This window comes from Podarcis pityusensis (genome assembly GCF_964106645.2).
Source record: "Podarcis pityusensis genome assembly, chromosome: 5".
NCBI classification, from domain to species: Eukaryota; Metazoa; Chordata; class Lepidosauria; order Squamata; family Lacertidae; genus Podarcis; species Podarcis pityusensis.
The window spans coordinates 97,131,168-97,154,519 of NC_138032.1; the positions used below are offsets into that span (position 1 = coordinate 97,131,168).

The 23,352-nt window shown below is 43.9% G+C and overlaps 1 protein-coding gene and 1 long non-coding RNA gene across 5 annotated transcripts in view; one reads left to right on the plus strand and one right to left on the minus strand.

Annotated features, from left to right (window-relative positions):
* The window catches only part of PHF21B (PHD finger protein 21B), a 188,709-nt gene that overhangs the window by 50,186 nt on the left and 115,171 nt on the right, over positions 1–23,352 (minus strand). For 2 of the 4 annotated variants that reach the window (XM_081005550.1, XM_081005551.1), the window contains exon 3: positions 10,860–11,171. The exons of the other annotated variants lie outside the window; for them this stretch is intronic. In XM_081005550.1, the coding sequence (XP_080861676.1) occupies positions 10,860–11,171 (312 nt within the window). The remainder of the gene's footprint in view (positions 1–10,859; positions 11,172–23,352) is intronic. 4 annotated transcript variants of the gene reach the window in all.
* LOC308477311 lies at positions 10,137–16,501 on the plus strand. The gene is made up of 3 exons (XR_013986474.1): positions 10,137–10,752; positions 13,687–13,807; positions 16,144–16,501. It is a non-coding gene; the product is annotated as an uncharacterized lncRNA (long non-coding RNA).

A 23,352-nucleotide genomic window follows, 5' to 3' on the forward strand; every position in this document is an offset into this window, starting at 1 on the left:
TTGGGGGGGTATTACTAGGTTATTGCTTTTATATACTGTGATCTTTTTATGTGAACCGCCCTGAGACCTCCGGGTATAGGTCAGTATATAAATTCAAATAAGAATAAGAATAATAAGGATAAGCATATCTCATACTCTGTTGCTCTTAATAAGAGGTGGAGGAGGGTTCATCTAACAAGTTATTTTCAGTGGGAAAGATTTAAATGTGATTAATAAACTTATCCAAATCAATCGGCTGTAATGCTATATACATTCATCTGGAAGTAAGCCCCACTAAACTTACTGGAGCTTACATCTGAACAATCACGAATAGGATTGCAGCCTAAAAGTGTATGTGTATGACTGGATCATGCTCAAGAGATTCCCCACCCTGCCACAAACCAAAAAGCTGGTACATCTTAGCATTACTAGAGATTCCAGCCATCCAGAATCAGTCTTCATATAGTTGATTTATTCCCCTTCTGTCATTGCCTCCAGAGTTGTAAACAGAACTAACTTTTAAAAACATTGACATTTTCATGAATGCTAGCCTGGCAATTTACATGAGGCATAAAACAACCTCCAAGTACAATGAAACAGCTGCAATGCATTACCATTTTAAAGAGGGCTCTTTTATTTTCTGAAGTGAATCAAAGCTCTCCATGGGGGTTATTTTGATTGGCACCAACACAATGAAGAGCTATTCCTAGGATTCATTTGAGCAGAAGAATCCTAACTTTCTGTTTATGGGGTTTCCTTTTAGGTATGTGTTTTGTTTTTGAGTATAAAATGCTTCATGGGGAAAACACGCCCATTCCACCTTCACTCTTACACTTCTGTAACTGTTAATTCAAGAGCTGTGGTTTAAAACCACTGTCAGGAAAAAAAAGTACTAGATTATTTCAACATGGAAGTATTTGCAACTTCCCGACACAAATTACTGTCCTCTTGAATTAAGAAAGCCAACTGATTTTGTTCTGAACCCATGCAAATGGAACTTTAAGGGACTGAACTGAATACAGTTTTGTTTCTTTCTCTGTAAAGGTGAAGGTAAAGGACCCCTGGACAGTTAAAAAAGGTAAAGGGACCCCTGACCATAAGGTCCGGTCGTGGCCAACTCTGGGGTTGCGGCGCTCATCTTGCTTTATTGGCCGAGGGAGCTTCCGGTCATGTGGCCAGCATGACTAAGCCGCTTCTGGCAAACCAGAGCAGCGCACGGAAAGGCCGTTTACCTTCCTGCCGGAGCGGTACCTATTTATCTACTTGCACTTTGACATGCTTTCAAACTGCTAGGTGGGCAGGAGCAGGGACCGAGCAACGGGAGCTCACCCTGTTGCGGGGATTCGAACCGCCGACCTTCTAATCGGCAAGTTCTAGGCTCTGTGGTTTAACCCACAGCGCCACCTGCATCCCCCTGGACAGTTAAGTCCAGTCAAAATCAACTACCTATGTGGTTGCTGCAGTCCTCTGCCATACCTGCTTCTTGTAGGTCATTTTTGCCAGGGCCAGGCAGCTTAGTCAAAACTTAAAAGCTAATCATCATCTGAACATGTGCCAGCAATGACTTATTGCTTTGAGCATCTAACATGATGAATTCGGATGGTACAGGTGCAAAATCAGCATATAACCATATAACATTCCCAATTGAAATTTGAAGTGATACATTTTGGGATGTGACACTTTTCCTTGGAATATATATTAGCATTACAGGCTTGGAAAGTTCATACTCCAAATCCATTCTTTTTGAACCTGTCCATCACTAACTGGGAATGTCTTCTTGCTAAGAATTGTAGGGCATAGACTATTTGGAGAATGAAGTTTCCTTTATGATTCAACTCTGTCCTGTGAGGACAGTAGTAATCCACATTTAAAATTAATTTCTTTGGCAGTTAACTATTGTTCAAAAAAATTACATTATTCTAATATTCAAAGACTTGCTACCTAATGTGGTTATTTTAACAACAAAGGACCTAAATTTTTGATTTTCATTCTTTTGAAACTCTTACCTAGCAGTGTACTTACACAGAACCATGACAACCAGTAATTTCAGACACAGGAGAGGTATCCTCTCCACTTTGTCTGTGAAGACAGCAGGTTGGAATTCTCAGTTACAGAAAGAATGTCCTTGCACTTTTACATAAATATTAAATAGTTTCTTGGAGTCAGGCACTGATGAAATTTGAATGCCTGCTTACAATGGCTGGAACTTTCCTGCAGTTAAAGGCCGGAGGGCAGCCCATAGGAGATTCAGGTATTGGGTAGTTCATAGGAAGTTAAATGATAATACTGAGCAAATAAGCTCTGCCATATAAATGCAATGCTCTAGTTATCAGTGTTTGGGACACAGGCCCTATTTCCATGTTGCTAACTAATTTATATTTTTCACCCAAAATGCCAAATATTTCTCCATTTCTGTCTGGAGTAATGTCAACACGTCTCAAAGTCTTAAGAACAGCCACCTTAATTTACTATAGTGAAGGCTGGTTGCTTCAACATTCATACAGATAAGCAGTTCTTCACTTATAAAATCTAAACATTCGCTGTCAATTTGTCTCTCAGCTTGCTGGAAATGTTATGTAAATTAAACTATGAAATGTTAAATCGCAGGGGCACTTTAGATTCCAGTAAGGAATTTATTGTTTTTAGCCTTTAAGAGCCAATGAGAACATATTGCATTCCGATTGTATTTCACTCTTTTAGGCTTGTGAGCTGCTCAGATAATAGTGCTATATAACAATGCTCATAGAAAGATGAAGAAAATACTGTTACATTTGAGTCCTGACACATGCCTCACCTCCCTTTTTTTTTAGTTTGTCATTGCATTCCTAGAGTAAAAGGGCAATCAAAGTTCTCTCAACAGCAGCAGCAGCAACAACCACCACCACCACAGTCTCCTTGCCTATTAGATTGAGAGGTGTCTTCCCCTCACTTAAAAGCCACAGCTCAACAAATATGGACACAGCCTCAGATCTTTCAATAGCACATTTTTATCCTTCTCTCCCAAAAGGTAATTCTTCATGATTTGATCCTGAATGCAAATTAGCCAAGTAACAGGCACAAAAGGTAGCTAAGCGAGAGTATGTTAATTCTCTTGTGTAAAAAAATCTTCAAACAAACAAAACAGGAGTATTGAGACCTTCTGAAAAGGTGGAAACTTAATTCCATGTATCCTCTTTAGGGTTTATTTGATTGTGGTTTATAAACTCTTCTCAATAAATGATACATAAATAAAAACCAAAGCCATTTTGTAATCTTTGGAAACTCTAATTAAAACCAAGGACAATGTATTTTTTTTTGGAAAATTGTAGAGTTACAACATTAGAGACCATAAGAATAGTGCAATATCCTTCTGTCTAAAGAGAAACACTTCTATTCCATTTTGAGAAGGTCTTACCTGACTTAGATGTTGGAGTCTACCACTAATTTATAGGGATGGGCACAACAGTTCGAATTCCGTTGTTGGTTTGGGATTCCAACATCTGGCAAAGTCCACTCTAGCTGAATTTTGAACAGAATTCTGCATTCCAGAATCTCCAAATGGAATACCCTGGCACCGGTGAGGGGCACGCACACTCCTGGGTTGCAAGGGGCTGTTTTACAGCCTGGACATTTTAGGCTGCAAAGGAAAACTATTCTTTGCAAAGAAGGAGTAAATGGGGGGGGGGGAGGCAGTGGGGGGGAGCAGGAGATGCAACCCCCCCCCAACAAAGGACACTTGCAGAAAGAGGATTTTCAGAGGGAAAGATTCCTCCTCACATCAACAAGATTTCATGGTACAATCTTTTTCAATCCTGCAATGGAGATTTGTGTCTTCAGTGAATTGCATATGAAGATTTAAAAAGGGTGCAGCCCCAAAACTAGCAACGGGTACAATCTCCCTACTAAAAAACCCTCCAGTCTTCAGGGTTTTCAGCAGGAGGATTACGTTTCCTCTTCACTAGTAGTTTGGGGGGCTGCGGCCCCCCCATACAAGTGAATGGAGACACGTGCACAGGGGAGTCAAGAGCTCCATAGCCCCAAACCAAATTATTGGGTGGGAGCAGATTCCAAATAATTACATTCCAATCCAGGAGACATTTCCAGGAAAATAGTAAATCCAGATTCCTTAAGCAACCTTACTGAATTATGCAATCTTGAACCATACTTGTCTATGGATGGCTCAAAGAAACATCACCTACAAACAGCTTAAATTCTGAAAACATAAACTATGCTATGGTGTAGCGAGAAGGCACCCAGTGAATATGGGATCCATGGAGATTTAGGTAAAAACAATCTGGTATACAGTGGTAGGTGCTGATTCTATGTAAACAGATATTTCAGTGCCTGTTGAACACTAACAGCAACTGAAATGCAGGAAGCTGAAGGTGGGGGTTGGGGTAGCAGGGAAAGTCCTTGTGAAGAGGGAGCTGGCCGTTTATACTAACAAATTTGGAGGTGGAAAATAGGGTCTGGGGCATGTGTTTAATGTGAGTATTAAAAAAAAACTATGAAAAATAACAGTTTCACCTTTCCCTCTGTCATCATAGCACCCTGTTTATAAGCTATAAGCATTGCAGTGGACAGTCAAGCCCCAAACCTGAGTCCTTTAGCACAGTGGGGGAGGGAAAAAAGGTGCCCTTTCCTGGAATTCCCATTCCCTGTAAACTCAAAACAATGCTGGAGCCCTGCTGGTAGTAGGAGCTGGAAATACACTGCAGCATTTCACAATGGGGCCCTAATTTTAGGATCTCTTATTCAAATTCTTTTAAATATAAAATATTGAGAACCATTCTATAGATCTTTAAGCATACACTCTTTGTTCTTCTGAGAACAGAAACAGGAATACTCTTGGCTGAAGATTATCAGTCTTCAAAAACTGGCTTAAGCTAATCAATATGCCCTGAGAAACACTTTCAAAATTACGTTTCCCTGAGCAAATTTACTCTGAAGTATCTAATCTGATTTCTTGGCACCAGAATGTTGTTCACATTGTTGCATTCATACGGCCTTTCAGAAGTCTATTTCAATCAAACGGCAAGAAAATAGCTTGCAAGGAATTTAAAACTAGACTTGAAAATGGGTACTCCCAATTCAACTTGACATCCATGAATACAATCAAGATTATTCCTTGGTACAGCATGATCAACTACAAACACAAATTGAAAAATTACTAGATCAAAATGGATAAATTCCCCTTGAGCAGAGTCTTTGTTGTTTTTAATTTTCAGTTGACTACTTCTATATTGGAAAGCAGACACCAAAATGTTCCACATAGCTTGCAGTTTTCTGTCTGCAGAAAGAATCAAATTGAGAATTTGTTCCTCTGTTGCTTTAAGTCTCTACATACATCCCCTCCAGCATTTCTCTGATGAAAACAGGGATGCTCTAAGGAAAAGCGGGACATTCCAGGATATAATCCGTAACTGGGACAGCTTCTGAAAATCCGGGACTATCCCTGGAAAATAGGGGCACTTGGAGGGTCTGGATGTATATGAAATGATTTCTGAAAAATTAGAACAACTGTGGACAGTGATAAAATCTAGTGTCTGGAATCTGCTTTCAGTAAGCCTGTGCTGATTTTGTAAGATCTTGTGCTACGGATTGTGCACCAGTCTGTGCAACAAACCAATATGTATTTTACGGAACAATCCTATGTCTTCTCAGAAGTTCCCCAGGAAAGCAGGCACCAGGTTGCAATTTTATTTTTTCAACTGATTAAATTATTATCTACTATGTATTTAGGAAAGTGGTTTGTCTGTCTGTCCATCTGTTCTCTGTTGGCTAAAGATGCTATTGCCAAACTCCGCACAAGGGTTCCTGAGGTGGGGAAAGCGGTCATTGTTGGTGATTGGATGCCATTTTGAATCAAGACGACGGAACAAAATGTGACTTTGTCTGACTTTTGACACAATGGATCCAAACTCGCTAATTAAAACTACTCACAGTCACAACCTTTTTTGGTTTCTGCAAATTCCCAGGTGGAGAACCTGAGGCACACAGTGCCAAATATGGCTGCCCAGGCCTTTATATCTAGCCCAAGGTGCCTCCTAGTGCTGCTGCAAAGCTGGAATGTGTTCTTTAATTGTGATAAGTGTTACTTGCCTAGATGTGCACGCACGTATGCACACACAGTATATACAGGACATCTCTGAGTTTTGCATGGCTGGAACACAGACCACTAAACAATGGTGAAGAGTCACATCTGCTGTTTGCTCCTATGTCTACTTCTTCCTCTGGTTTGGTGGGGTAATATCCAAAACCTCTTTTAGCAAGATACCTGTGTAGCAAGTGACATTTTGCTTTCCCCATATTTATTTACCTACTAATTTATACAGCTGCCCCAAATAAGTTGCTAAAAATAAGTGTAGGATTTGGGGTATTACCCCATCAAATGAGAGTTTAATGCAAGTACTGTGCATTGTACTAGGTGAGAGACTAACAATGTCTCGGCCAGGGGTCAGCAAACTTTTCCAGCCGTGGGCCGGTCCATCGTCCCTCAGACCTTGTGGGGGGCCGGAGTATATTTTTTTTTGGGGGGGGGGGGGAATGAACGAATTCCTATGCCCCACAAATAACCCAGAGATGCATTTTCAATAAAAGGACACGTTTTACTCATGTAAAAACACGCTGTCCGTGGGCTGGATTGAGAAGGCAATTGGGCCGCATCCGGCCCCCGGGCCTTAGGTTGCCAACCCCTGGTCTAGGCCTTTGGAAAGAGATTGGAAGATTCAAGCCCTTTAGAATTTTATACTGCTACTTCATTGGTTTTGGATATGTTCTTAATGATGCTGTTAGCCACCCTAGGCACTGCTCAGGGAGGAAGGGTGGGATAGAAATTAAACAAAACAAATAATTCTATAGAAATCTAAACTACCCACCAGGAGTGGGGAAATTCACCCCCTAAGTCATGCACCTCCCTGGGGCCACAGCCCCTGTTAGCCTTTCTCCATGTCTTCCTTGAGAGCTTTTGCCAGGCTAGAATGTGTCCTCTTGCTTGCCTGAATGGAGAGTTGTGTGTGCAGAACTATCTGGCTTTTATATTGGCCAAAAGGTATCCTACTGTACCTAATGTAAGAGCCACATTCATTGCCCCATCAGCTTTTGCCTCTGACCCTGCTCACCATCGACACGCCCCCCCCCCCCCGCCAACCCAGGTTCTCCATGATGGAATGTGGCTCTTGGGATGAAGGACGCTTATCTCACTATTCCATGGGCACACTATATATTTTGCCTACTGGGCTTGCACCAGCATCCTTTGCTCAGAGAAGTGGTTCTTACTGCAACATTTCTAGAATCATATTATGGAGTGTAGCTTGCATATGTACTTCATGCCTCTATTTATTAATCAAAAAGAAAATCTAAATAACTTGATATAACAGCTGAGCTGCCAACACAGCCAACATTTCCATGCTGTGGCTTAAGGCAATATCAGGGTTGTGCTGCTTCCACACACACGCAAAAAACAAAACAAAAACAACAACCCTCCTTTAGGCAAATCTGAAATTTCAAGGATTGATAATGAATGGCATGGTGTAAATCAGCACTGCAAATTCCGTGGGTGTGGCTACAGCCCTGAGAATGCCACAACGCAAATAAAACCTTTCTTCTTCTTTTTCATTACTTATTCAATGCCACTTTTTCATTACTTATTCAATGCCACAAGCATATTTATTTATGTACTGAATTTCTAGCTCAGTTAAAAAACAACAACTAAAACCTCAGGGTGGCTTTTGAATCAAATAAAAAGCAATTAAAAGAGTAACACAATATCATAAAACTGCAGTTTAAAATTAAAACAGCAGAACAACAAAGCGGTCTCAAGAAGCACCATAAAACAGAGTCAGACAATATTTTAAAAGGTGTAGCGAAATTTTAAAAGTTATTTGCCTGAGGAGACACCCATGCCTCTCACCAGCTGGACTCCGCCTCTTGGCCTCCCTCCTTTCCTCCTTCAGCTTATGATTCTGATCCTGGACTTCTCTCTGACACAGATTCTCCCTGCTCACTAAACCCTGTTACCTCTCCAGTTTCCAACACCTTCTCCTTCTGACCACTCATCACTGTCCCACCACCAACCCCTGGCTCTGAGCCTTCTGCCCTTAGAGGTTCCCCAGCTGGTTCCTCCCACTAGTCCTCTGCATCCAACCAATCCCTGACAGTCAAAAGGAGCACACTGAACCTGGCTTAAGCACACAGCCAGGCAGTGCTGTTCTTTGACAATAGTAATGTCACCACACTCTGCTCCTGCTGCAGTGTCCAAACTTTGGGTTACCAGTGCGAGAATCACTGGCCAGGCTCTCTTTGCCCAGGAACAGCCCTAACTGCTACACAAACTGAAGTTGGCAAAAGGTCTCCTTGCCATGATGGTCACTTGCACCTACAAGAACATTGTTGGATCCAGGAGCACCCCAAACTATGTACTTGCTCATTTAGGATGGAGGGTGGTGCCATCCTAAATAAGCGATCTGACCACTTCTTGAACTGAGGAGTCAACCACCCATAGTCAACCACCCATCTTGTCTCAGGTTTTATGTTTGTTTGTTTGTTTTTGCTTTTGGCCAGCTTGTCACTGCAGTCACCCTAAAGCAGGCATAGGCAAACTTCAGCCCTCCAGATGTTCGGGACTACAATTCCCATCATCCCTAGCTAACAGGACAAGGCCAGGGATGATGGGAAGTGTAGTCCCAAATATCTGGAGGGCCGGAGTTTGCCTATGTCTGCTCTAAAAACTGCAAGCCTCTTCTGACTGAGATGATACAAACAAATAAGAACTGATGGTGATGATACAAATTAAGACACTTTGTGCTGCGTTTTGGTCATCTAAGCTTATACATGACCCGGAAAAACTGTCTGCAGACAAACGTCGCTCCCTTGGCCAGAGTCATTCACGACTGGACTTAACTGTCAGGAGTCCTTTACTTTTTATACTTATAGCAATGCATATTTCACAGGTTTTGGGGTTAACTACTCCCTGTCTGAGATAATACAACTGTCATTTCACTATGCTGCAACAAGACTTTCCAGAATAAGGAATCTAGAAAGCAGGCTTTAGGCAAATGCCTAGCCAAAAGTACTGGCTTGCATGGCTTGTTTAAAAAGAGCCCACTGATGCTCGACTGATGTAAACATGTGTACTGTACTGCAAAACGTCTATAGCTAGCCAGATGTCAAAATGGATTTTCATATCCCTAAAGTTATTTTCCCAAATGGTTCTGGAAGCCTTGCAGAACATGATCTGAACTATATTCTTTTTTTCAGTCTTATGAACAGACAGGAACAAAAGAAAGAAATTGTCAAGAAGACAGAAGTTTATTCCAACCTGTTTGGCATGTACTCTGTGCTTTAAAACACAATTTGAACCTAAAGAAGAACCAAATTCTGTGCCAAGATTATCTGAATTCTCTTAACTGTATACATTATGCATACGAATTACTTGCATGTTTAATTTTGCATAATTTATACTTCCTATCCAAGTTATGAGGAGCAAGGCACAGAAGACCACACCACCACCACCGGAAATCTTGGAATCTGGCCTTTGCACCCAGTATCACATTCCTCTGGTTGTCTGCGACTATTCAAAAGCAGCACTACACACAGCACTAATTACACTGAACATTATTCTCCCCTCTGAAAGATAGAAAACCCATCAGAAACTGACATTTAAATCAATTAAATCAATATTTTTAAATGTATCAATTGCTTCTCTATAATAAAGGAAATATTAAAAACAACATAGCAAAATGAATAAAATCAGCAGAAGCCCCAACTCTGAATAATCAACAGCATTATTAGAAAGGTCTCTATAATCAATACACTGGGGGGGGGGGGAGTGTCAATTTCTTAAGTTCATTAGTAGGAATGAATTGGTGCCAGTGCAAATAAATGCTTGGCAAGCCTGGTAGTTTCACATCTTTCTTTACTAAATTGCAAGTTAAATAAACATGCTAAACTAGATCACTCTCCAGGGCATCAGAAAATGTTTCAATACAAATTATCCATAGGACAATTTTCTGGAAAACCCATGTCACTGACTACCCATTACTTCTTTCTGTAAGCAGGCTCTCCTGTTTCCAGACATCCCTATTTGTAGCCCCCACCTTTTGTTCCCTGCTGCTCTTTAGAGCATCCAAACCCCATTGTCATCACTGTCCGCCTGAAGGTTCCTTCTTACCATAATCTTCCTGCTCCCTCATTGCTCCAGCCTCTTCCTCCTCTGTTCTCTTCACCCTTGACATGACCCCGTGTCTGTAACGTCTGAGACAAAAGGCACTCTGCATGTGCTCGCTGTCACTGAATCTTGCATCCAGTGAAACACACATACACCATCAAAGAGGCGCAGCTTCACTTCACCAAAGGAAAGGTTGGGCTTCATTTTGCAGCTGGGAAGAAGCAAGACCTCACATACTTTGCATACAAAGCTGCAGCCTCAGGGGTCTCCAGTTCAGTTAGATCTCAGGCAGCTGGCTTGAAAGGGTGTCTTGCCCAAGACTCTGGAAAGCTGAAGACTCAGAGTTTGACCAAACTGGGTCGGACTGGCCAGCGATTCACTAGACTGCATGGCCATATTCAGAGTATGCTCAGAGACCCAGAGTGCCGGAGCCTTTTAAACAACCCTCAGTACTCAAATGCGGACCTGAGCGGCCACCCTCGCCAATTACTCCAGCATCTCTACCTCCTTACTTCCACACCTGAGTTATTTTTATTGCTTGAATCATCATAAATCGATTAGCGACTGATGGCAACGATCTTCCAGCCCGTGAGCAAAGTTTCACGGTTCCAGGACTATGGAGCAAGGTGGGTTTCCAAAGCAGACACAGGTGTGCGTCTCTCCGGAGCTTTTCGGGCTCCCGTTGCATCCCCTGCCCGGCGCCCCCCTCCCGCCGCCCCCCCCCCCCGCTCACCTGGCTCTGGCGGGCGCCGCAGCCCCCTTTGGTCTGCAGGTTGATGGGCGCGCTCTGCTGGGCGCCGCAGCCCAGGCCGCCGTTCAGGTGCGCGGTCACCATGGCCACGGGACCCTTGGACGGCAGCACGGAGAGCGCCACGCTCGGAGGGCCGGAGCTGGGGCCGCCGCCGCCGCCGCCTCCTCCTCCGCCGGCGGGCGCTTGGAGGAGCGCCGGCCCCGCCGGCTGTTTGGTGCTGCCGCTGGCGCCGCCGTTCCCCGCTGCTGCGCTGCCCACCAGCACCGCGCCCGAGCAGCTCCGCACGGCCAGCTTCTGCAGGGGAAAAGAGAAGGAGACAGGCGCTCAGGCTTCCCGCCTCGGAAAGCGGCTCTCCCCGCCCCCGCCCGCCCGGGAACCCCGCCGCCCTCCCCGCCCAGCAGCCCCAGCCGGGCGGCGGCGGCGCTGCCTTCGGCTCCGCGGGGGCTTCTGCTGCCAGAGCCGCCCGCTTGTCGGCGACCCCCGGCGCTGCAGGCGGAGGGCCGGGCAGGCGGCTGTTTCCTCCCCATCGGGGCTGCGCGCTTCCTTTTGCGCAGAGCAGAGCGGGGCAGCGCGACCCATTTGGGGTGGCCCGTCTGTCTGTCTGTCGGGGAGCGGAGGGCGCTGGCGAGCCCCGTCGGGCTTAATTCAGGGAATCAGTCTCTCTCTCTCTCTCTCTCCCTGGCACACACATTCTTAAGCGAGGGAGCATCTTGGGATCACTTGACTCGGATCGCCCGTGCCTTAATTGTTTATCGATCCCGACCCTGCCTTCCTCCCCTGAGCAGCACGCATTGGGGGCCGCCGGGACTCGAGGAACAGGAGCCAGCCGAGCAGCAGCCCCAGCCGGGGGTCCGGCCGAAGCGCCCCGAGGGGAGCCAGCCACACAAAAGCCGCGGCTTGGCCGACCGGGAAGTTCTGCGCATGCCCCTTGGAAATCCGCGGGAGCCGAGCCCGGGCGCTCCGGTGCAGCTCCTGCTCGTTGGAATGAGACTTGCGCGAGAGAACTTCCCCAGGATAGCGCGCCCCGCAAGGCCTGCTCTTTCACATTTACCTCTTGGTCGTACTAAGTTTTGTGGGGCTTACTCCCAAATAAGTGTGCATGGGATAGAGGCATGCAGCCTAAAGATTTGTGCGCTCCAGGATAACGGGCTTTTAAACGTTAAAAAGCGCATGTATCCTCTACCCGCCCCAGTTCTTTGGCAAAGATTTCTGCTGCTTGGAGCAAGCGATCTTTTTGAATTCTCTCTTGCAGGTCTTCAGTCCCTTCCCTTTAGACTTCTTTTGACCACAGCCTTGAGCCCAGGGCCTCAGGCAGCAGGATCCGCGGGGGCAATGGGTATTTTATTCCTCCCCTGCCCCTTGTTCCTGATGTAGATCCTTCACACCTCCTTCCCAAAATGTCTGTGACCCTTTGTCTGTGTTTTCTTAATTTTGTCATCTAGTGCAACTCTGACTAGTGGGCTTTCTTTCTTCCACCTGCAGAAGTTCCAGTTTTACAACCCCTTTAAACTTATCACAGTATAGCACACGAAACTGAACGGTAAAAAGTTAAATATTTTTGTACTGTAAAAGTATAGCCGCTATAAGAATTTTGTTTTGCAAAAATAAAAAAGTTTTTGTTTGAATATTTTCCCTTAAAAAAATCCCAGTGTACACTCATACCTTGGGGTACAGACGCTTCAGGTTGTGGTTTTTTTGGGTTACGGATGCGCCAAAACCCAGAAGTACCGGAAGAGGTACTTCCGGATTTTGGTGATTGCGCATGCACAGAAGCGCCGAATCGCAACCCGCGCCTCCCGCACAGATCACGTTTGCAACCCAAGCGTCTACTGTACTGTACATTTGGGGGGGCACTAGAGAAATCTGAAATTATGTAAGTTGCACATTTATAAGTAGACAAATATTGTTACTCTGATGCTTAGAGACTTCTTGTGTTGATATTATTTCATACGCTTCCTATCGTACTCTCCCAAAGTGGGTGGGGGGAGATATGCATGGTATCCATCCCCATATTATCCTCATAACGACCATGTTAGGTAGACAAGACACTACATGTTGATGCTGCTGTCATCACATTTCAGTTTTAGAGTGATAGTTCTATTCCTTTATTTCTTTCAATATATTTAGTAAAAAAAGGGGGGGGAGATTTATATTTATGCTGCCTTTCAGGGTAGAAAAGCTCTTGAACAGTGACTCACGAAAGTAACATTAGAGCTATTTATAACTGATCCCAAATCATGTACTGTAACTGACTTACAAATAAGATCTGCTAATGAGGAACCTTTAAAAATGCATGATGTGTTTAAATGCTGTGGATATGATGAGCAAATCAAATTCTGCAGGAACCATTTTAGTCAGGGCACAGCCTATGGATTCAGCAAATGCTGCTGTATATGTTTGAGATGAAACAATTCTCTAGTGTACTGTCAGATCCATGTTGGAATTAAGCATTCTAAACACTCAGTTTAACTCACCTTCCCTCATAAACTTGTGCGGGGTAGACATTTTAATTACAAATGAAAAAACACAATGTACAATGTGAAATGCGTACGGAGTGGAGTGGAGAGGTCAGCATTCAGACAGCAATTTTTAATGAGAGAGCAGGGGTGATGCAACTGGTATGCAAAAATGTCCCTGTTTATATCTCTGGAATGTTGGAGAACATACGAAGAGAAAGGAGCACAGACTCAAAGACTGTTTAGCCGGAATAGAGGTGCTTAGAAAAAGTCACAATTAATCTGTATCTGGGACCTTTATTCATAAAGGCTTAACTCAAGCATTTATGTCTTTCAACATAAATGGGCATCAGTGATTCTGTGTGGTAAACCTGTGTCTGGGCTGCACACCATTTCAGACTGGAGGTGGGGATTCGCACAGTGGAAAGCTGCGACTGCTTTTGAAGATTTTAAGAATAGCATGCCAGAGAGAAGGTAAGCTGGAGACCTTGTTGATGAGCTTTTTACCTGCCAGCAATTGTATTCGTGTGGGTGAGCATTCCATCGTGTGAGCACACACATGTACTGTAGTCTGAACTAATATAGCCCATTGAGAAGTAGACCCAAATGCTTATTGCACAACTTGATCCACAAATCCATGAAACCAAGAACAAAAATGTGTACATGGTGTGCTCTACTTAACATCATGGTTTACAATGTTTATTCTACACAAAGCCAAAGAAAAGTCAAAGGAGAAAAGAGTTTTTCTAATGATATGCATGCAAGGAATCAGTTCTATAGCCTAAACAGATAAATAAACGAACCTATGAGGCACTTACTTTTAACACTATATTGTAGGTTATTATGGAAATTTATGAAAAAGCGGCAGAATTCTTGGACTGAATGACTGCAGGAAGAGCATTTGCATTTTTAGTAGTCTCCAACATAAAAACCAATGAACAAACAAAAGGAAACTAGTATTGGTGGTTGAAGTTCAAAACGGGGGTGATTCAGATGTGTCCTTTCCAATTCTGGACCCCTGAGCTGAGTACATTATAAGTGGAACCCAAACCCATCTCTGAATGCTGGACTTGGCCCAGGCATACAACAGGCTATTCCACCCCACCATGTCTACACAGTCACCTCCTTGGCTTTTCCATTCAGACTTTCCTGGTGGCAGTGGCAATGTCAGCAGCAACAACAGGAAGGTTTCACGGCGAAACCTCCATAACATTCCTGAACAGTGTTCTAGGCACAAAGCAAACAATGCCAACCATGGCTCATAATGTCCTACCATAGATTGCTGCTACTGTTTGATGCTTCCACACAGGGCGTTGCATGAGCGTCAACTGGTGTTTTTGCCATTCTTTTTAATCTTTTGTGGTGGGGGTTTTGTATACATTTTCTACTAGTGGAGACCTCCCTGTCAAGTAACTAAGAGAAAGGAAAGCAGGTGTGTGGTGACTCATGATGGACGTGGGGGGTAAGGGATATTTTTGTGGGGGAGATCAGGGAGGCCTGCAATCTGTGGACCTAGACGTGCTCCTGACGATACCACTGGGAAACCTTTTTAAAAAGACTGAAATCCTGAAACTTTGGGTCAAACCCTGACTTCTGGCAAACCTACTGGAACATGAGAGTCCTGAGGCCACCACAGTGGCTGACTTGAAAGGTTCCATGAAAAAATGCATTGATCAAACATAGCAGAACATCTTTCTTAATTAGATTCTCCTGCCAGGAGAAACAGTTTGGTTTTCCTCTTTAATGAACTTCTTTCTTTTTGACTTCATACCCTATGGAGAGCCTGATAAAGGGGTGTTGGCAGAAACAACAAAGATTATGATATGAGAGGTGGAAAAAATCCTCAAACAAAAGCTACATCTGCCATGTTATATTTCTGCCAAATTTAATTAAAAAGAATATCCTCCTTTTAAAAGCGAGAAAATCTCCATTTTGGGAATCAGTCAGCAGAACACGTTCTCTGACTCTTCTTGGAACAATGAGTAATAAGGATCTCTTAAGCTTGCTTTGGGCATTGTAGTTGAAAACATAATGTCATAAAAGAAGAGCCAATCAAAAACATTCTATAAATGCTGGGAAGCAGCTCCCTGCTTCTCATATACTGCATAACAGTCCTCACAATACACCCATTTTTGAAGCAGCGCCTTTCAGTGGCAACACAACTTTCATTTTCACGGCAGGATGCCACAGGCAAACTGGAGTTTGAAATATGTATGCCAGTCACATGCAAACACACTTCAATGTGCTGGAAAAGCAGCTGCTTGTTTGTGATTTCCAGTATTCTACATGGCTGAGTCCTGTTCATAAATCTAAAACTATAGAAAGCAGAGCCAATATATGCCTCTCCAGCCGAATAGCTTTGCTACTGCTTACGTACTTTCAAAAAGCAAAAGGCACTCCATCTCAGAGGTCTCTGCTAGTAGTAATGGTGGTTTGGCAACTTGAAGAAGAAAAACAAGCTAAAAACAACCTCAGCAGGGAATAATCAGGACCCAGCTTGTTAAATATCCATATTGCACAGCTATTAAACAATGGACTGGCTTTTTTGAAGTTGTGAGATTGGATCAAAGAAGGCTGGTTCCATGAATACTGCCTCAAGATGGTGAAATTAGGAAAATGAAAATTTGTAGTACATTTATAGAAAATCCGTTTGGAGTGAGGAAGCGCAATACATAGCCTCTTACTCAATTGTCAACCTCACCTACTGTCCACACTGAACTGTATACCCTGTTTACGCAAATGAGGTTCTGATGACCAAAGTACAGAAGGATAATTGTTGTGACTGGCTCTAAAGAAATGTAATCCTGTAGGAAAATCTACTGTTCTGAAGGAAGCAGGGCCCAATCCAACCTGCAATCAGGCCAGCATGGTTCCAGAATGCCAGGAGGTTGAGATGTGGCTTAGCATCCATGGCATTGATCTGCAAGGCAAAGGTGAGTCTGGTGTAATGAGCCTTGAAGCAGTTAAATGCCCCTTGATCCAAAGGCTAGATGAGTTTAAAAAAGGGGGGTAAAGGACCCCTGGATGGTTAAGTCCAGTCAAAGGCAACTATGGGGTACAGTGCTCATCTTGCTTTCAGGCCATGGGAGCCGGCATTTGTCCACAGATAGGTCATGTGGCCAGCATGACGAAACATCTTCTGGTACAACAGGAGACCGTGATGGAAGCCAGAGCACATGGAAACACTGTTTACCTTCCTGCTGCAGCGGCACCTATGTATCTACTTGCACTAGTGTGCTTTCAAACTGCTAGGTTGGCAGGAGCTGGGACAGAGCAACGGGAGCTCACCCTGTCATGCAGATTCATACTGCTGACCTTCCGATCAGCAAGCCCAAGAGGCTTGGTGGTTTAGACCACAGTGCTACCCTTGCTGGATGAGTGAAGACGTATGGGGAGGGGAGCAACTGTGACATCTTTGTGTGGAAATTACAGTCCCTGTCGGTGACTAGGAGCATTATCCACCAGCACCAGGAGCACTTTGAACTCCAGCCGCTTCTCCAGCAGGTACCATTTCACCTCCCGGCTGAAGTGTTGTGGACCCAGTCCAGAAAGCTTTCAGCAATCACCCAGGACTTCTTGCTGGACTGCCTGTAGACAGGCAGCAGGTTCTTGTTCTTGCCTTTGAGGGCTCAGTGGATTATGGGCCTGTACAGCATGCCTGGCTTGATCAGGTGCCCAACCGCATTGCCACAGAGCAGCACAGTCACCTGATCCTTCGCAACTTTAAATCCGGGGGCTGCCTTCTCTGCTTTCGCAATGTAAGTGCCTCAGTCATCTTATTCCAGAACAGGCCCATTCCGTCTTCGTTGAAGACCCACTCTGGAAAATAGCCCTCTTGCAGCAGCTTCTTCAGCTCCCTGGGGTCTGCTTCCGCAGCCTCTGTGTCTGCAGGTGCAGCTTCGCCAGTGATGTGGAGCTTCTTAGGTTGAAGCAATCATTGAAGCAGTTCAACCAACCAGAGCTGGCTTAGAACTCCTTCACGGCCCACTCCCCCTCTTCAGTAGCAGACTTGAAGTGCGCATACAGATGGAGAACCTTCTTCGCAAGGTGTTGCCATCAGTGGGGACATGCTGGCAGTTCATGTCCTCTAGCCACAGGGTCAGCACCTTCTCTGTCTTCACCAGAACTTTGTTCCACATGTAGCTGATGACCTTGGCAGTTGTAGGTGCACTCTCTACCACTGCTGCCTGGATTTCTTTGTCGGGTATCTTGATGGCATGGTTGCTGGACTCATTCCTACCATACTTACATGCCAAGAAGAAGAAAAAGAGTTTGGATTTGATATCCCGCTTTATCACTACCCGAAGGAGTCTCAAAGCGGCTAACATTCTCCTTTCCTTTCCTCCCCCACAACAAACACCCTGTGAGGTGAATGGGGCTGAGAGACTTCAAAGAAGTGTGACTAGCCCAAGGTTACCCAGCAACTGCATGTGGAGGAGCAGGGAATCAAACCCGGTTCACCAGATCACAAGTCCACCTCTCTGAACCACTACACCACACTGCACACATGATCTCGCCTTCTTGTAAGCAATCCAGCACTTCCAGTTTCTCCTCCTGTGTGGGCACTACTCATTGCTTCTTGGGTTTGTCAGTACCTGAGGAAGGTGACGATGCCTTGCATTTAGGTGGCATCTCAAAAAAGGCTTAAAAAATTATCCAATAAACTCAAAAGAGTTTTGCAAAGAGACAAAGGGAAATTGCGCCTGTTGGTCTCTACTCTGACCTCCACAGTTTGATTGTACACAGGGGTCTGCATAGCTCTCTGGATATATAAGCTGTATTTTGCATAAATGGAGAATACAAATTTCACATGTTGAGGTATAGACACATATTTAATTATTTTGGCTTAATAAACCATGGTTTGAAGCTGATGTAAAATGCTCGTTTGTTCTGAACCCGCTATCCATTGTTTTCTGGTTCACATGTGATGGGAAATAACGATTAATTATGCAGGAAGTGCCTTACAGCATGCTGAGAAGAGAGGAAGTATGGGGCAATGCAAAGATCATACATACCATGGCTTAATAAACTAAGAAAAATATGTCTAAACCAGGCCAGTCCCTGCAGGTCATAAATAGTTGTAATCTATAGCACTGCTTTTTGTGGCTGAAAAAAATATAACAAAAAGAGATACTAGACTCCTTGACAACAAGAAAATAATTTATTTGTAAAAGACTTTGGGTGCTGTCCAATGTCAGTCATACTCAGAGTAGATAATTTGATATCAATGGCCTGAAGTAACTTAAAACCATTCATTTAAATTGGCCTACTCTATGACTTAGGATACAGTCCTAACTCCACTTACTGAGGAGTAAGCCCCATTGAGTTCAGTAGGACTTCTGAGAATATATTGTTAGGATTGCCTTGTTAGTTGGGTCCTCTGAGTCCTAGACTGTGGTACAGCAAGGATGGAATTTGTATCGCATCTATTACTTACATTAACAAACCTGTATTATGATTTGCAAGTACTTGTTTTTACTAACTGCTCTCCGATACTGTTCTATATCCACAGTTTGGGAGAGTTAGTTATAATTTGATGCTCAAGTTTCCCTCAGCATTTTCCTTCCCATGCTTGAGCTTATGTTTATCTCATGTTTTGAAAGAGATTCAGCTTCATCTGTTTTATACTCCAACATCGTCATCCTTCCTAAACAGCTTCATTTGAGCAGAATCCTATTATGCAGATACCGGTGCACACATGTCTATATAGGAATCATTGAATAAGAGTGTGATCACACTGTAAATACTTTATTTTCTGACACTCGTTTTCTTCCCTGTGGTGGTGACTTTAAATTGATGTGAGGCTGTCAACATCCCTTCGTGGCTCAGGGATGGGGGTGGAGAGAAGTGATCTGTTTAAGTGAGATTTAGAATTCACTGTCCATCACTGTCCATATTACAACTCCAACATGCTCTGGACATGCACTTGGTTCTATTAATCCTTCCAGAACAATATTCCCCTGACACTAAGGTTTTGAGGCAATAAAATAGAAATAAAAATCCTTCAATTCCTTTTCACAGCAACATCCATTCCTTTTCATTTATATATTTCTGCAGAACACAACACTCTAGTCTAGAGAAGAATATTCTGTGAAACTCGGAGAGTTTGATAGGCTCACAAATGAATAGCAATCATGTTTGAATGGAAGCATTCAAATTAATTCAGCATTTTGAGAGAGCTAAATAGTTATTTCTTCAACCAGGCTGGGTCTTGACCTTTGTTAATTTACCCTCCACTCACAGTAAACACATTTTAACAATCTTTGTCCTTCAACGGAAATGAACCACAAACGTATTCTCAGTCCTGCTTTTCAAAAAATTACAGCGTTTGGAACTTAGATGAATAGTGACTTTGACAGCTATAGTGTGATCTTTCCCCCCAAGCTTCATTCTTCTATGAGCCAGGCAAATATTTACCCGTATAAAAAACCACATGGTCATCATATATTCATGTACACAACGTGTATTCATTGTTTGTAGGCCAGTGGTCCTGTTTATGGAAAAATGATACTGCAGCATGTACATGAGTGTGCACACCTCATCCTCAGGACTTTCATGCACCTGGTGACCACATGAAAGCAGTTTGGTATAAATTGGAACTCCACATGACCATTATACATTCAAGTACGTTCTATTTCTGCAATTACATCCTGTGATGAATCCCTAAATTCTGATCAGAACAACAGTGTCGGCTAGAGCATCTAGACCCCTACTGAGAACCCTGGTGTGACAGCAATAATCCTCTTACCCAGTTTAACCCATTTTTTATGGTAGCTCAGCTGTTCTGAACTGAGTTGCTGTTTTGTAATGGAAGTTCAAATCCATTGGAAAGGTGGGACCATCATGCAAGTAAATTTCTGATTGACTGCCTGGACCATTTTCACCTGATATCGAGTATTTTCACCATTGGTTTACTCCACTATCTACAAAAGGAGGCAGGTTTTTCCTTTGGTATGTGAGGCCCCATCTCACTCCCTTTGTCTTCTTTGGACCTATGTGAATCAAAAGGCCAGAGATGCTCTACAAGGGACTTCATGGACAATCTTTTCTATAAGGAACTTTGACCACAAATTGAAACCTAAGACTCTACTCAAAACAGATAAAAGGAGTTAATTAGGGTGTATGGGATGCTAGGGGAGGGGTAATACTTGTGGTGGGGGACACATTGTACTCTTTCTGGGGTAGTTTGTCCACCTTTGGTCCCATCCCTGCACTCAGCTCTCACCTGTGACTCCTAGAAGCTGTCAGCATGTGACAGAGGCCACACCCTGGGAAACGGTTTCTACTGGGCAGCTAAACCAAGTGAGGGTAGCTGATGGGTCTCAAACCCTCACTGAATTAGGGACTTACCTTGCTTGCAAAGACAGGCTCCAGTGGACTGAGTGGACAAGACCAATAGTGGGTCCAATGGTCAAGAAGGCAGTTGTAGAGGGAAGTGAGGGGCAAATGGGGCTTGTCAACCTGGGAAGGCAGACCATCTAGGAACTCTGACCCTGAACCTCTGTTGCCTCATGGGATATCTTCAGGAGAAGAAAAGGCTAAGGAGTAAACCCTACACAAATCCTTGTATGCCTCCCTGTGGAAATTCCTGCAACCAAGCTGGCACCAAACATATTGCTCTGCTTTCCTTTGGACCTCAATAGGGAGGCTCAGAAGAGGGTCTTCTTGTCTGGGCAGTCTAGGACCTCCATACGTATTGCCCAGGCTTGCGCCCCAGGGAGGTAGTCAACATGGCGCTTTCCCCTTCACACAAGACTGGAAGCACGGGGAAGGGCCCGTGAATCAGTCATATTTCCTTCTTTCACTCCATGGCTGTATCTCTCAAAAACACCCACAAACAGAAACAGATGTATACTTTCAAACGGAATTTATCCTGGTCTGTTCCAGAATAGGCCCATTTTGGTATTTAATTGTGGTATGAGACAGAGATTGGTCTCTATGGAACTCAGTGCCGGAAGATACAGTGATGACCACTAGTTTAAATAACTTTAAGAGACAATTTGACCAATTATGAATGGTGTATGTATGAGCTGCTGTTATGAAAAATAGTTAATAGGATTCTCCATGTTCAGAAGCACTTCTGGATGCTAGAAGCTGGGGACAAAGAACAGGATACGGCTTGTGCTTTCATAGCCTGCTTCTGCTTCAAAGAGGTGGACGTTTGGCCCAATGAAACAATGTATGTTTTGTTTTCAAACGCTGATATTAAAAAAAGCAGGAGGCAAAGGCCTTTATTTGCTCTGAAGTGGGTAAAAATGGACCTTGTTCTACTGAACCTTAAGGATAAGTCATCCTTAGCCTGACACACATAATTTGGCAGGAAGGGTGGCAAGGGATAAGAGAAGGGACAGTAAGGGAGAAAGAGCATGTTGCAAACTGACAATAGGCACTATCAGAGGCACAGAATTAACTGAACCTTCTGTTAAATGTGATGGTGCAATTTTAACAAGGGTTCCAGAGAGCCCACTTCAGCACACTAGCGCAGATGAAGGAGGAAGCCACCCTCTTGGCTCAGAGTTCTACAAAGCAAGGGGCACTTAAGCCTTTTCAAACACATTAGGACTGCACTGTTAGAGAGAAATTCCACCAAGCCCCACCCTCCTACCACTAAATTGCATTATAGGCTGCAATACCAAAGGAGATGGAGTGGACCAAAGAAGGTAACAGCATGATTATTAATACATATTTTACCTCCAGTTTACTGAGAAGAGAAACCTTGGAGGATATCAAGAACTAGCGAAAACAGAAACAAAAGTTACTGGAACTGATCCTACGCATGTTGTTTACTCAGAAAGCCCTACCGAAACAAAGTGGGACTAATTCTCTCTCTCAGCCTTCAGCTGGCAAGACTAGATGATGGCAGCAGTGGCGTAGCGTGGGGGGTGCAGGGGGGGGCCGGCCGCACTGGGCGCAACATCTGGGGGGGCACTCGCACTCGCACTCGCAGCTCTCTGCCCCTACTAAAATCCACGGGTTAGGGGGCGCAAATTACTTGCCTTGCCCCAGGTGCTGACAACCCACGCTACGCCACTGGATGGCAGGGTGAGGATAAAGGCATCTTAGAAAAAGCTTTGCTCCAGAAGGGTCCTGGAGGAGATCCTAATTAAAGAAAGAACTAAAATAGTCATTTTTGTTCTTGATGATTTTTGTTTTCAGAAGATACTTCTTAGGGTTACATTTGCAATGCAATGTATTCATTTTCCCTCCCCTTATGTGCCTCTGTTAATTAGGCTTCACGGCAACAGGGCTGAAGGATTTTAATGCAGATGACGCCTTCTAATCCAAACTGCCAGAAACTGGGGTGTTTGACTTAAGCCCAAAAGTCGGTTCTTGTACAAGTCATGTATATGCTGAATTACCAGCTGAGTGCTTTCAGCTTCCTCTAATCGGTGTGAAATATTTAATCGGCATGGGGATCCAATCAGCACAGCAGAGGGGGATCTAGGTTGTGTGCTGTGCATTAATTTTATTTCTGCAAAGGAGAAAAGTAGCTCAAATCCAAGCAAACTCCCCCCCCCCACTCCTTAGCAAACAAAAATCCAGCACTCAAGAAGAAGGCAGGGAGACACAGAAATACTACTCTTCTTATGCCTGATTGGAAACAACCATCTTCCTTCTAAATCTCCAAACAACATTCTCTAGTAAAGCAGTATGTGCAGAAATGCGTATACTGGTGTAATGTGTGCATGAAACCAGCTATTGGTGAAAAATACATCACAAGAATCTGTTTATTAGATCAAACTGCATACAAAAATGTATACGCAGGAGAAATTTGCAATAAAATACTGGTTAACTCTTATGCATACTTTAAAAAATGCAACTGAAGTGGAAATGTGGAGAATTGAAGATTGGAAAAATGAGGCACACAGAGAAACCAAAACTGACAGATTCACCCATCTCTACTGACTAATGAAGGGATGGAAAATCATAGGAACATAGGAAGCTGCCTCAAAGTGAGTGAGCCCAATGGCCCATCGAATTCAGCACAGACTACACTAGCAGTTGCTCTCCAGGGTTTC